At 38.6% G+C, this 13895-nt stretch overlaps 2 protein-coding genes across 3 annotated transcripts in view; one reads left to right on the plus strand and one right to left on the minus strand.

Moving 5' to 3' along the window:
- The window catches only part of LOC121635412 (sodium-driven chloride bicarbonate exchanger-like), a 64808-nt gene extending 57654 nt beyond the window's left edge, over nucleotides 1–7154 (plus strand). For both annotated transcript variants that reach the window (XM_041978537.1, XM_041978538.1), the window contains exons 23-26: nucleotides 48–170; nucleotides 255–319; nucleotides 2423–2536; nucleotides 4791–7154. In XM_041978537.1, coding sequence (XP_041834471.1) covers nucleotides 48–170; nucleotides 255–319; nucleotides 2423–2536; nucleotides 4791–4866 — 378 coding nt within the window. In that variant the 3' untranslated portion in view covers nucleotides 4867–7154. The remainder of the gene's footprint in view (nucleotides 1–47; nucleotides 171–254; nucleotides 320–2422; nucleotides 2537–4790) is intronic.
- A 2607-nt stretch (nucleotides 7155–9761) lies between these two features.
- LOC121635414 (glucagon-1-like) lies at nucleotides 9762–13565 on the minus strand. The gene is made up of 6 exons (XM_041978540.1): nucleotides 13150–13565; nucleotides 12973–13079; nucleotides 11388–11543; nucleotides 10593–10707; nucleotides 10130–10305; nucleotides 9762–10056 (listed from the first exon to the last, which is right to left on the minus strand). The coding sequence occupies exons 2-6, from the start codon at nucleotides 13068–13070 to the stop codon at nucleotides 10032–10034; spliced, it is 570 nt and encodes a 189-aa protein (XP_041834474.1). The 5' UTR covers nucleotides 13071–13079; nucleotides 13150–13565; the 3' UTR covers nucleotides 9762–10031.
- Nucleotides 13566–13895: the final 330 nt, after the last annotated feature.

Here is a 13895-nt window from a genome sequence, read left to right on the forward strand (position 1 = left end):
CACGTGGTTGCTCAACAACAATATATTTTCATTTTTCTGCCTCTTAGGTCTTAGCTCTGGTTTTCATTCGTAAGTTGCTGGATTTCATCTTCACAAAGCGAGAGCTGAGCTGGTTGGACGACCTGATGCCAGAGTGGAAGAAGAAGAAACTGGAGGATGCTGCAGAAGATGTGCATTAAGAGGCTTCAGCTTTGGACTCAAGACATCTTGAATTTCATGCGTCAGATGGTCTAATTTTTGTTCTCTTTGTGCAGGAGGAACACAGTATTATCGCAGAGGAAGAAGGCATCGTACAAGTACCACTGGAGGGGCACTACAAGTGAGTCCTTTAGATTTTCATCTCCTCATGTTGAGCTGTTTTAAGTGGGATCATCTAAATATGAAGGTACAATAAACAAAATACAATATTTTATTTACAGTTGTGGCCATTTTGTCCACTGAGGGTTACATAAGAGAAAATGTTTGTTTTCTTAAAGAAAATTCCTGTTCTTTCCTGTAGCTACATCAGCAAACACCTCCACTTAAATAACCTTTACAGTCTTATCGAGCTTCCATTAAAACGAAGATAATCGAGTAGCTTTCTGTGTGGTTTATCCACCGTTAAGCTGTTGTGCGTCTCTGTGGGAAATCAGGTGGTAGCATCACGTTTAAAGGAGTTACGTCGGAGAGAAAACTCATGAACTGACGCTGGCAGGATGATAAAACTAGTGCTGGGCAACTTAAAATTTTTAACAATCGCAGCATGTCATGCAATTAATCGCGATTAATCGCATTGTTACACGAAAAGTGTCTCTTTGCTTTAAAAGAAGGCCTACAGTTATATAAAGAAAATTTAGTAAATTGTGTTTAAAAACACTAAATCAGGGTCTCCAACCTGCAACTCTGGACCTTCCACAATGCCTCTAAATACGTGGCTAAAATATTTTTTTAAATCTATCTTTCTTGTCATTAGGTTGGAAACCAGGAACTTTTTTTTCTTTTACATCATTTTCCACAAATATCTACATCCCTTAGAAGGAAGTCTGTTTATCCTCTTTTTATAAAGGTTTTATCTTTTTCTTTATTTTAAAACATAAAAACAGAAATAAAAATGTGGTTCTTCATAAATAACAAACATCCTATGGTGGCTCTTCATTAAAATATATGTTAAGTTTCCTTTTCTAAAAGTCTGGTAACATCTGCGTCTCTAAAGGAGTTTTATTTAGCTGGCTGAGGGAAAAATGTCTCTTTGGATTGGAAAGGCTGCAGACCCCTGCACTAAACACATAAACAGGTTTAGCAGCAGTTTTCTCTTTAAACAGCAACAGCTAAAATATTTCTTCATATATAAAAACACATATTCATGAGAAAGAAGGATGAAATGTTCAGGATTTACTAACTAAAAGGTAAAAAGTCAGCAGGATGGATTTAAAGCTGTGAAGCTGCTTCCTTCTAAACACAGAAGGAACAATATGTGATGAATATCAGCATCAGGTGAACAGACAGAAAGCAGGATGAGAATCTCACAGCTTCTAGATGGTGAGGAGAGAGAAATATTCACAATATGCACAATAACTTCCATCCATGCACCTTCACTGCTTCATTATCCACATTTCTGGATATAAATTCTCTAAACTTTCATTCTTAGCTTGACTGTTTAGCTTCACCTCTGCACCTGCAGCCTCCGCTACCGGGAGTTAAGGGTTAACATCTGGTTTCCGGGTGTAGCGTCAGGTCTGTAGATGTAACTATAAACATGTGTGGTATCCACAGAAAGTCCAGAATCTCAGCTACCAGCTCAGTAAAACCATTTCTATCACCACCAAACACAGTTAAGACAACAATAATTAAAACACCAGATACACAAAGTCTGAAAACAATATTTAAACGCAAATTATGTCTCTCTGTGTCCACCTGACGACATGAACACGAACAAACGGCTCCTCTACTGAAAGCTCACATCTCACAGATTCCACAGCTGGAAGTTTCATCTTAATATGACCAAGATTCACCGAACCAGAGACAGAATAAGACCCGATTTATGCTGCACACTTGTAAAAAACATGTCTTACCTTTGCTGTCTGGCCTAAATTAAAACCGCATTTATTAAAAAAAATAATAATGATTAATAAATAAAAAATCAGGATGTTCTGCCGTCTGCAGGTTTAGACAAAGAGAAACGTCGGTTCTTCTTCTTCTTTCTTAAGTTCCAGACAGAAAACGTCTCTTCATGTTAATAAACCTGCTCTGTCCTGATTACATCATCACCGCTGCAGCAGGGAGGGAGACATGGACGCCATGTTTGTGTCATCAAAGCCAGCGGCCAGCAAAAAAAAAAAATAGTTAACGCATTATTAAAAAAATTAACGGTGTTAATTAATGGTTACAACATTAATGAATAAATAGATTATCTGATTTATTTTATGACATAATGTGTTTGAAGGAGTGACCCCGCCACGGTAAACATCACTGATGAGATGTCCAAAGGATCTTTTGGGAATGCGTGGAAGAGCGTGAGTCCTGCTGAGAGCACAAAAAAAGAACCAAATGCTAAAAGGTTAGCTTGCTATCCATCTTACCCGCTCACACATCCTACACACTGGGTTAATTCCAGATTCTAAGTGTGTTTCTGCTGAGTCCAGCAACTCTGTTTAAGATGCTGTTAGTGGCAGATGTTTGTTATTGAACGTTTACCAGGTATTTTAAAGGATAAAAGTGTTTATTTTAGTAGGTGCTGAGCTTATCTCAGGTTTCCCAGTACACTAACATGGTGTGTCCTGCCTGACTCTTTCACTCCATCCCACCCTGAAGCTCCCCTTCCTAACCTCTCAGAAGCTGATATCCCAAAGGTAAGCGGTTCCCAGCAGTCCCCGTCAGCATGGAAACTCGGATCCTGTGTCGTCTGTTGCATGATTAAAATGTTAGTCTGTGCTGCAAGCTATGGTTCAGGTGATGGGAGCCGACCGAACGAAGAGTCGAAAATGAGTCAGTCTGTTTACATGACCTTTAAAATCTGATAACTGGGAGTAATCAGATTATTGTAATAATCAGATCTGATGTGTCTATATGCACTTCTGAAATGTGATATCCTAAAAAGCCTTGTCTGCATTTTCCAGTCCATTATTAGCTTTCTTTCAGATTACGTTCGTAGTGACGAAACTTTCCGTTATTTTCCAAACATCCGATCTATTATTCCATCATCTGCTTGCTCCGATACTGGACGGGACGAGTTAAAAGAAAAAGAAACATCCGGTCTTTGTTGAACGTGGCACGCAGTCTCAGCGTACATGTGAGTTTTTAAACTTGATTTAAAAATATTTGGGCTACGCGTTAGCACAGCAGGAAGGTTGCTGGTTCGAGCCTCGAACGTTTGCCTTTCTGTGAGGAGTTAACATGTTCTCTCCGTGTATGTTTGGGTTCTCCGGCTTCCTCCAGCAATCCAAAGACATGGCGTCAGGTTAACTGGTTTCTAGATCTCCCTGGGAGAAAGTGGTTGTTTGTCTCAGTGTTGGTCCTGCAATGGACTGGACACCTGTCCAGGTGTACCTGCCTTTCACCTTCTGATTTTTGGGTTAGACTCTAGCTTCCCTGCGACCCTAAATTGGACTAAGCGATATAGAAATTAAATTAATATTTTTATTTCATATAATTAATTTTTCTTTTATCATTTATTTTATTTGCATCTTTTTTTTGCATACATATGCTTTACAACTTATAAAACCAGCAAGCATTTAATTTCAGGTATTTGGAAGAGAAAAATCCAGTATTCCACATGATGATCAGATGTAGAAGTTATTTTAAATGTACGTACGTGTACATTTCCACCTGTGTGTAGTAATGCTGATTTACCTCATCAAACAAACTCAAGTCACGTCTATTAAGTCAGAAAGATGGAAAAATTTCTCCTGCCCTGGAAATGTTTTACATTTAAACAGAAAACATGAAACCTGAAAACTTTAGAGATTACGATTACTTTTAATATGATATTAGTTACTTTTATTATATTAGTTACTTTTATTATGATATTACTTTTATTATATTAGTTACTTTTATTATTATATTAGTTACTTTTATTATGATATTAGTTACTTTTATTATGATATTAGTTACTTTTATTATTATATTAGTTACTTTTATTATGATATTAGTTACTTTTATTATTATATTAGTTACTTTTATTATTATATTAGTTACTTTTATTATAATATAGTTACTTTTATAACAATATTAGTTATGTCAATTACAATATTACATTTTTAAAATATTAGTTACTTTTATTATATTACAGTTACTTTTATTATAATATCATAGTTACTTTTATAACAATATTAGTTACTTTTAGTAAAATGTTACAGTTATATCTTCTATGTTATTTTCACATTTTACAAATTCATCCTGTCGGCCAGACTGGACCCTCTGGTGGGCTGGTTTTGGCCCATGGGCCGTATGTTTACCACCTCTAGCTAAGCACATGGGTCCTGACACGTTCACAAAACACTGGATGTTTGAAAGTAACCGTGCTTTTGACGGCCATGTAAACAGTCTCATTACCCAATGAACCATAATCAGATTATGATGTCGTCATGATCACTTGGATAATCTGATAACTCGAGAAATCAGATAACGATCAGATTTTTGGCGTGCATGTTAATTATGCATGGAAAGGGTGTGCATGTTACGTCACTGTTTTCTGATGTCCACAGTGGTTTTTGCATGCTGTTGGAAAGAAGAGAAATAAAAGAAGAGATGTTTGCCTGGACGTCATGTGAATGATCATTGGGTAAAATTTTCCTCTCCGCCTCCCGTTGCAGCTGCAGCAGAAGCAGTGAGAAGCGACACAAGCGGCGGAGACATGAGAAGAGTTTGGACAGAGAGACGAGTTTGTGATGGCGCCTCCTGGTGGTGACACCACTGTCAACACGTAGATGAAAAAACAGAAACTGATATCGTGCCACACTCAACCACCTTCGTACTGTGCTACACTGTGTTTTTATGTCATGTAAGTCTGTGTGCAAGTTGTGTAAAACAAAGAAACACTATTAACACGAAGAAAGCCGCCACACGCGTGTTCTTTTTCTATGTATTCGCTGTTCGGTGATACCAGCAACAGAGCCAAGCCAGAATTACGACTTTTACAGTAACGGGCCAATTCAGCAAAGATTTTAAATGACTTTTAATCTCCTTTATTTGTATTTTGTATGTTTTTATATTTTTCCAACAATATCTGTAAGTTTTCCTTTAAAAAAAACTTCCACGGTGAACCAGGAGTTAATTTCTTGTGGCGCATTTAAAGCTGTAGTTAAATTTCACATCTCGCAGTAGAAAATTTAGCGATTCCACTGGTATCTCAGAGAGCTGGATACACAGCAAAGATGTTCGTTTTTTGAAGGTATTAAATACACATTTTTAAAATTCTGTATATCTAAATGTTTTAGTGTTGATGACCGTTCATATCGCTCTAAAATCTTTTCACATATAAACGTTTCCTCCAGCAACTGTTACACATTATTCTGCATCTGCTGTTTCTGTTCATTTCTCCTTTATATTCAGTGTAAATAACAGCTGATACGATTGTTTAATTTTAACAAAACAATCACTATAAATCCAGATTATTCTGTAGTACAGTTTGTAAAGAACTGAAAATGATCACCTCTTGTACTTTTTTCATCACGATCATTTTTTAAAACAAATTAAAACCACGTTCCAGATCCGGTTCCATTAACATGGAGACCTCTCATAACAACTCTCATCATTGAACCATGAAGTTCGTGGACAGTTTCCGTCTGAATCCCACTGAAAAGACCAGAATCAACCGCAGCCTTGAAGGGTCCTGATGGAGACGTTTATGGGATTAAAGTCCGATTTGCATTCCTTCCACTTTTAATAATCTTTGTAATGTGGAACAACCTCCTTCAGTAGTTTCCCTTTAAACAAGCTCACCTCTCTGAGATTATTATCAGGGATCTAAACAGACGGAGATAAATCTGACAGGAAAACTAAAACGCAGACGCTTCATTAACTGAAATCTTACATGCAGAATAACCTGGAACAGAGTTCGTTGACATTCTGGGAAATTTACATGTTCGTTTTTTTGCTGAGATTTAAATGAGAATGAAACATGTTTGTATGATAAACACTAAGCTAAAGCTAAAGCTAGCTAGATGTAGACGTAGCTTAATACCTGGATTTTAACAATGAAACATACTTTTGTTTCTGCTTTAGAATATTATTAATAATGATTATTAACACTTTTTATGTCATTTGTTTAATCCCAGAGACTTTATAAGAACTGTGTGAATTTGTACAAAACTAAAATTATCTAAAACATTCCTTGCTAGCGATAACTTCATGTTTATCATCAATCTTTTCATTTAACTCCTGCAAAGTAAAGATGTTCATTTCCCAAACATTTCCTTTCATAGCGACATTTTCCAGGAACAGCTTCACGAAAAAGACATTTTTCAAGCTAGCATGGCAGCATAGTTCTGTAGCTTTAGCTAGTATAAGCTACGTAGCCTTTGCTTCAATATTAAAAAGAAAAAAAGAAAAACTTATATACTTAAATAATGAGACTGTATAAAAAGCTCTGTTTTCCTCTTGCGTACTCTGCGTCATCTTGTCGGTAGGTGTCATCCATGGACGTGTGATCTCCTCTCCAAAACGACCCTCAACGTGTTAGCATCTGAAGCTAATTGTTTTTTAAAAAGAGAAACACCTGCATGGTGGTTCAGCTGTCGCTGCAGGACCACAGTTACTTATAAAGATGCAATAATACTCTTTTGGGAAGGGCAACATGTAATAAATGGTAAAGAGTCTTAAAATGTATAATACATAGTATATTTTATTGATGTAAAATGTTATTAATATATTACCAACATGAAGTCAGTGTTGAATTCTGATTTTTGTTATAGATGTTTTTTCCCATTGTCTAACTGATGGCTCTTAGATGATTAGAGAAATTAATAATGGGTCAAAATTATATCAATATCAAACATTTTGACCATGTCGGTGTGAAATTCTGCCTTAAATCTGGTAGTAATAGATGGACACTTTATGTTTAATAAATTAAGTCACCTGTATACAGAGCTATGAGTTCAAATCTGTTGTGCAATAGTGATTTATTTCATGAGAATGAGAGAATGTGTGAGAGAGCAGAAATAAAGATATTAAACAGCAGAAACTTGTTTTAATGATCCATGTTTCTATGCTTGACAGGTCACGTTATACGTTCCAGGACCCTAACATGCTGTGTTTTGTGTTATTCTGACCTTGTTGCTCCACATCTGGAGCATCTAACCATCTCGGCTCTGGAAGCCTCATCAAACCAGATATCCTAGAAATAATTTTACTTTGAGAAAAAATTAAGTGACTGCAAAGGTGAAAGTGGTGGAATTTAATTTTTAATAAGTATTAAAATGCCAAAACGTGGCTCTCAGGACCAGCTTATGTCATCATGACATCTCCATAGTAGGTAAAAACTGCTATAAAAGGTAGTGGTGGGGGGGTTGATCCCACAGCAACCCACAGCGACTCAGCAACCCGCAGCGACTTGGTGACCCTTAGTGACTCAGCAACCTACAGCGACTCAGAAACCCGCAACAACTCAGCAACCCTTAGTGACTCAGCAACCCGCAGCGACTCAGCAACCAGCAGCGACTCAGCAACCCACAGCGACTTGGTGACCCTTAGTGACTCAGCAACCCGCAGCGACTTGGTGACCCTTAGTGACTCAGCAACCTACAGCGACTCAGCAACCCACAGCGACTCAGCAACCCGCAGCGACTTGGTGACCCTTAGTGACTCAGCAACCCACAGCAACTCAGAAACCCGCAACGACTCAGCAACCCTTAGTGACTCAGCAACCCGCAGCGACTCAGCAGCCAGCAGCAACTCAGCAACCCACAGCGACTCAGCAACCCACAGCGACTCAGCAACCTACAGCGACTCAGCAACCCACAGCGACTCAGCAACCCACAGTGACTCAGAAACCCACAGCGACTCAGCAACCCACAGCGACTCAGCAACCTACAGTGACTCAGAAACCCACAGCGACTCAGCAAGCTACAGCAACTCAGCAAGCTACAGCGACTCAGCAACCTACAGCGACTCAGCAACCCACAGCGACTCAGCAACCCACAGCGAAGGAATGCAGCAGGACATATCTGTGTGGTAAATGTAACACTGTTTGCCGTCCTTCACTCGCCTTATATATCTGTACCTGTTAATATGTGTACATGTGGCAAATGTACCACGATGCCATCAGAGGTGGAAAATTTCTGCTGCCAAGAAATAGAAAAGATAATGATGCTATTTGCTAACACTTTCATGGATTGTTACAAGATAGTTAGCTGTATTTCTACATGTACATTTATTGCTCCACGTGGCTAACCAGCTGGGTGTTTTTAGCCTGGTTGCTACGTTTGTAGCATTTCCGTCTACAGTGCTGATCGCTAACTTTCTGCTCATCATTACAGGTGTGTTACCCGCTGGTAGACGTCAGGCAAAGTAAGTGTGGGTTAAATCCTTTAGTTTGACCGTTGCTCACACACTGATGTTGACACTGAAAACGTTGCGGTGTCCACCGCCGTGTCTTCCACCGCCGTGTCTTCCACCGCCGTGTCTTCCACCGCCGTGTCTTCTACCTTACACTGAGCAGTGAAGGTGGGCTTGCCTTTCTTCTTGTGAACATACACAACCTGAGGAAGATGACCAATAACTAAGTCCCCCCCAAGAGAGACGTCACCGAAATATCGAATAAGAAAAAAATCTCTAATACTTGTTTTGGAAACTGAATGTAGAGAAACGCTGGAAACTCAAACAAGCGTTTATGTGTTTAAAAACGATGCCGCTCACTTGTCTGATGAGGATTCAACACTATAAAGCTCAGAAAAGTCCAAATAGCATAATAAGGCCCCTTTAAGCTCTTTAAACTTTTTTACTACATTTTAAAAGGATATAATTTATTCTTTATTATATATATTTAACAATGTTTTTTTTGCCCATTTCTATAAACATTATTAACCTTTAAAAATATTGTTATTGAAACAAACACACAACAGAAACTATTTCCATGTTTCCACTTTTTCCTCATTTCCAGTTATTCCTGCTACTATTTACCTGCTATCCTCACTAAACCAACTCCAGCTCAGCTGCTTTGTGGCGCCACCGTGCATCAGAAACGTCTTCTTGGCTTTATTCCAGCCATAGAGGAGCATTATTTTTCTTCTTTTCACACACACATAGAACTTTCTGCTCACTGGTTGATCTTTGGCTGCTCCTGATTGGACGTTACCGTCAATCTAAGCTCTCTGATTGGTGGAAAGTCTGACAGGAAGTGGCTTCATCATCATGTCCAGGTCTAATTAGAGGTCTCTTAGTAACATAGTAGTGATGGTGATGTTTTTATGGTGAAATGTGGTAAATAATGCTGTTATCATGGATCATTGTGGATTTACCAGATAGAGTCTCTGAATAAAACTACATTTAGTGGCTGGATTGTAAAAATCCTGGACGGGATAGAAATGCTGGAAAATCCCAGAGCTACACACTAGAGTTACTAAGTAATTTAACTGGGATATTTAGCAGTAAAGTAGTTTAAAAGAGAATTTTCCAGTTTGTTGTGTCAGGCCTGTTTACATCAGCTTCTACAAGAACGATTTCACTATGATAATAAATGTAAAACCTCCACCACATAATCATCTGATTCACATGATTTATTTATGAATGTAAAGAATGAAACTGGTTCCAATAATTCATGAAAACCTTTATTTGTCAGAGCAGTTTATTCATGCTGGTCTACATCGCCTCCGTAGGCCGACCTGAGAATGAGCCTGTGCTCATGTTTAAACTTAGAAATATAGAAAACATGTCTAGAAAAAAGCCGAGCCTTCCCTTGTGCTCCATATATCTGTGGAAGAGATGCAGTTTTTGTATCTTTGCATTACATTCATAATCAAGTCAGAAACTTTTCTATTAACATGCAAATCAATATGGCTTCCTTTTCCTCCTCAACATGGCTCCCTGTGCAGCACAGAGGGACCCCTGCGCAAGATTCATTGGTCCCATTGTCTTTTCTTACTGCAAAACAAGACAAAGTCACATCAGGTCCAACCACAAACAAGCCTCCAGCATTCATCAGATCAGCTGTTACCTTTCCCCCGAAGGCTTCGCGGTCATGACCCAGAGCAAATACTTCTTGGCAGCCATGGCGTCCAGCACCTTGTTGACGTCGCTGGTGAAGCTTCCATCAACATGCCTCTCCGATCTGAGTGTGTACACAGGGACAGGATGTAAACACTGCCCACCGCGGTCAGTCACCCCCCCAGCCTGGAAAGCTGCCAACTACATGAACTCTGATGTTTGCTCTGCATCAGGAAATCATCATGTTTCTGGTTTTAGAGGCGCAGACTGTCTGCTGCAGATTGTGTTTCTTTGTGCAGTGATTCATGAATCAACACAGTGGAAAAGTTCAGGTGATTTATTGAAGCACGACCACTGCAAACATCAAGAGAGGAGCAAAAGAAAAGGAAGAAGCAACGAGATGCAGCTGATTAGCTCAAGATCACTCTGTCCTCGTCATCATGGCCGGGAGGTTGAGGAGGAGGAGCCTACACTCTTCGAACTTGTCCAGACTTGAGTTTGGCCACGAAGTCTTTGATGGCCTGGTCCTTGAGGTAGGAGCTGACGTCGCTGGTGAAGGTCCCGTCTGCATGCCGCTTGTCTGCAGCTCTAAAACACAACGCAGCATTCAGAGAGGAAAACCAAAAAAATCTGACTTTATTTTCCTTTATTAGCTCCAGAACGGCCGGGGGAAATCTGTACGCTCCATCCCTGAAACTGCTCATTTTTACACTAAAATGACTTTAAATCGTTCTACAAACCTCATGATGAATCAGAGCTGCGTACAAATTCTGTTTTAGTTCCATGTTTTATAATCTGACAACAAAAACATGTATAAATGTGTAAACCAGACTAAATATGTTTGAAACTTGGCTTATTTTCCTCCATAAATATTCTAAAAGGAAAGTTGTGTGTAAGCAGTTACAAATCTATATAAATGAAAACAATTCGTGAACTTAAAAAAAGGACGACATTTTTAAAAAATATCTAATTAAGAAAACAAATTTCAAAAGAAAATATTAATAAAATTTGATGAGTTTATGAATATAGATTGAGATGTTTTTTTATACTAAATATATAACTGAAGCAAATATAGTTGTAACTTATTTTTCTCCATAAATTACTCGTAATATTTGGTAAAAGGTTAGATCATTAAATGGGATAATGTACTGGTACTTGTTTGTAGTAAAATCTCATTTATGTGTTATTTTACTGGTCCGACCCACTGGAGGCCGGATTCTTCTGGAACCTGGACTTGGCCGCTCTAGTGTTAAAGATCCAGCACCAACCCGCTCCTCTTGTTGTTCATCAGCCACTGAACAAAGTCCTGCGCCTTCCTGTCCTCCAGATATTTGCTGTAGTCGTTTGAGAACGTTCCCTCTGAATGCCTCTTCATGCTCGGCTGCTCTCTGGACTCGCCAGCTAACGAGTCGGCCGCCTCCAAACTGCAACACAAATACCGCAGAAGAGCAAGAAAAACGATGTTCAACAAACTCATTCAACACTTAAATAAAATCCAGTTTTAATGTTTCTGTAAGATAAAAAAACAAGATGTTTTAATTAAGTGACAAAGAGTTTTTTCTCTTAACTGTAGGAGAGTAGTTAAAAACGTTAGCGCAACGTTGGCTCAACGTTAGCGCAACGTTAGCTAGTCTGTTTCTTCTGTCCAGATTTACGAGTTTATATTTAACTTATGACTAGTGACTTTTTTTTAAGATTCTGTCGAAGAAAAGTAAAATAAAGTAATTTGAGAGACTGAATCATATTTTAGCTAAAATGATTTTAGATGCATGAACTAATTGTTCTCTTGGAGGAAAACAACACAAATGTACTGTTTTCAGGCTCAGTAGGTTTCTACACTGTAAAATACAACATTCCCTTTAAATGAAATTAAACGATTGAATAAATTAATGAACTGAAATTGAATCAGTGAAAATAAGATGAAGATGATGACGAGGGTGGAGGCGGTGGATGGAGGAAATTCATTAAATGAAATGTTTGTACAGTTTAGTAGATAGTCTGAATATTTTTAGTGATTGCTTTTAAAGTATTTTCTCTAATTTGGTGTCTCAAAAATTCTCATGACAAAATAAAATAGACAAAAATTTCTGTAAGATGTAAAGAATGAGAAATGAAGTCTTATTACCGATCAACGTAAAATGAGTTTCCTTCTTACTTTTTTCTTCTATCTTGCTGTTATGATGAATCAAACTGAGTATTTCAGGATAATAAAAACCTAAAAATGGCGTCTCCTCGCTGCTTCCTCCAGGCAGCTGCTGCAGAAGTCGGTGGCGCCACATAATTTTAGTAAAAACCACGTTTACACCGAACTATTTACATAAGCAGCTCCTCTCAGTGCTGAAAATGAAAAGATCTAGTGAAACGTCTAAATTAAACAGATTTAATCACATTTTTTAAGTTAAAGCAACTTGGTAGATTTTACAGTGTATTTACAGCCATCATCCATTTCAGTTTTCTCTCTTTACACAATTATTTCATCCACAGCTGTTTACACTTCAGCTTTCTTCTAAATAAAAATTACCTCACTTTTAAAATGTGTTTTTTTTTCTTCTGTAAATTTAGGTCGTTTATCTTTTTCTGATTATTGCAAAACTAATGTAGAGAATTTAAATATGGAAAACTTAATGAAAGCTTGATGAAAATCTCCTTAGAGATTATTTACACACCTGTACACAAAAACATAATATGAAAATTTAAACAAAACAAACACATGAATAGACATGAAACCATCAACGAGGCTTATTTATTAATATTTGACTTCATCTCTTTCCCTTTTGAGCTGTAAAAGTTGTGATTAAACCTGTTAAATTCCTTTTTTTTAAATGAAGCTATAAAAGTGAAGTTTTGCTGGACCTGGTGGTGTCGTCGGCCTCCAGCAGAGGAAGCTGCCAGCTGCTCCGGACGAAGCCGAGGACCAGGAGGATGCCAGCCAGGGAGTGGACGCTTCTCATGGTTGTAGCCTGAGACAGGACGCAGCGCGCGGGTCAGACAGCTGGAGGCGTTTCACCGCTACAAGGAGATAAAACTCACCTTTTCTTCTTTTCCTTCCAGCAGCGACGTTAATCCCTCTGCCCGGTGTGTGAATGCACCAGGGTCCCACTTTACAGCCTTTTATACGGACTCATCCTGTTCCTCTCGACCCATTAGACACGCGGATCCGCTCATGCGTGAAGCTTTGTGTTAAGATCAAACAACTGCTGCTCATCCTGTCAAACAGACAGTCGGAGAAGCTCTAATGCGCTACTGCATCATGATGGGAGGCCATATGTGCCTCGTTATATCTGGATGGAGGGTCAGTATTTACGGACTCTTTCCAATCAGACTCAAAGGGCTGGAAATATCGATCAGTGACAGTTATCAGTGTTTTACAGCTGCGGCCGATCAATAAAGTTCAATAAATGTTTGTGTTTTCCTGCTGGACGACTTCAGTTAAGGGTTTTTGTTTTGTTTTGTTGGTGAAAGTTGAATTTGCAGGTTTATTTGCTGGGTTTTGTGTGTGTGATCGTTTTGACCCAAGTTGCTTCGTTTGCAGTAGTTTTTTCCCCTGAAATTTACTGGCCACCTCTGAGATAAGTAGATGAGGGTTTATGGAAGTAGGTTTGTGTCCTTTTAGCTCTGTAAAACACTTTCGGTTGCTTTTATGCATTAGTGGGGGTGGAGGGTAGCCCTTCTAAAACAGAACCAGACGCCAGCCAGTGGATTCCAGCTGGAAGATCAGCTGGTCTTTAATTGGGTTTCTCTGCAACAGGAGAAAAGTTTAAAGCTTCACTTTCCTG

Source organism: Melanotaenia boesemani, chromosome 24 (assembly GCF_017639745.1).
Source record: "Melanotaenia boesemani isolate fMelBoe1 chromosome 24, fMelBoe1.pri, whole genome shotgun sequence".
Lineage (NCBI taxonomy): Eukaryota > Metazoa > Chordata > Actinopteri > Atheriniformes > Melanotaeniidae > Melanotaenia > Melanotaenia boesemani.

Coding starts and splice junctions, on each gene's coding strand:
- LOC121635414 (XM_041978540.1), bottom strand. CDS start 13,070: ATGAGAAGCGTCCACTCCCTGGCTGGCATCCTCCTGGTCCTCGGCTTC. Junction 10,708..11,387: donor ATGAACAACAAGAGGAGCGG/GTTGGTGCTGGA, acceptor GTTGTGTTTTAG/AGCTGCAGACAAGCGGCATG. Junction 10,306..10,592: donor AGTCTGGACAAGTTCGAAGA/GTGTAGGCTCCT, acceptor GCAGCTTTCCAG/GCTGGGGGGGTGACTGACCG.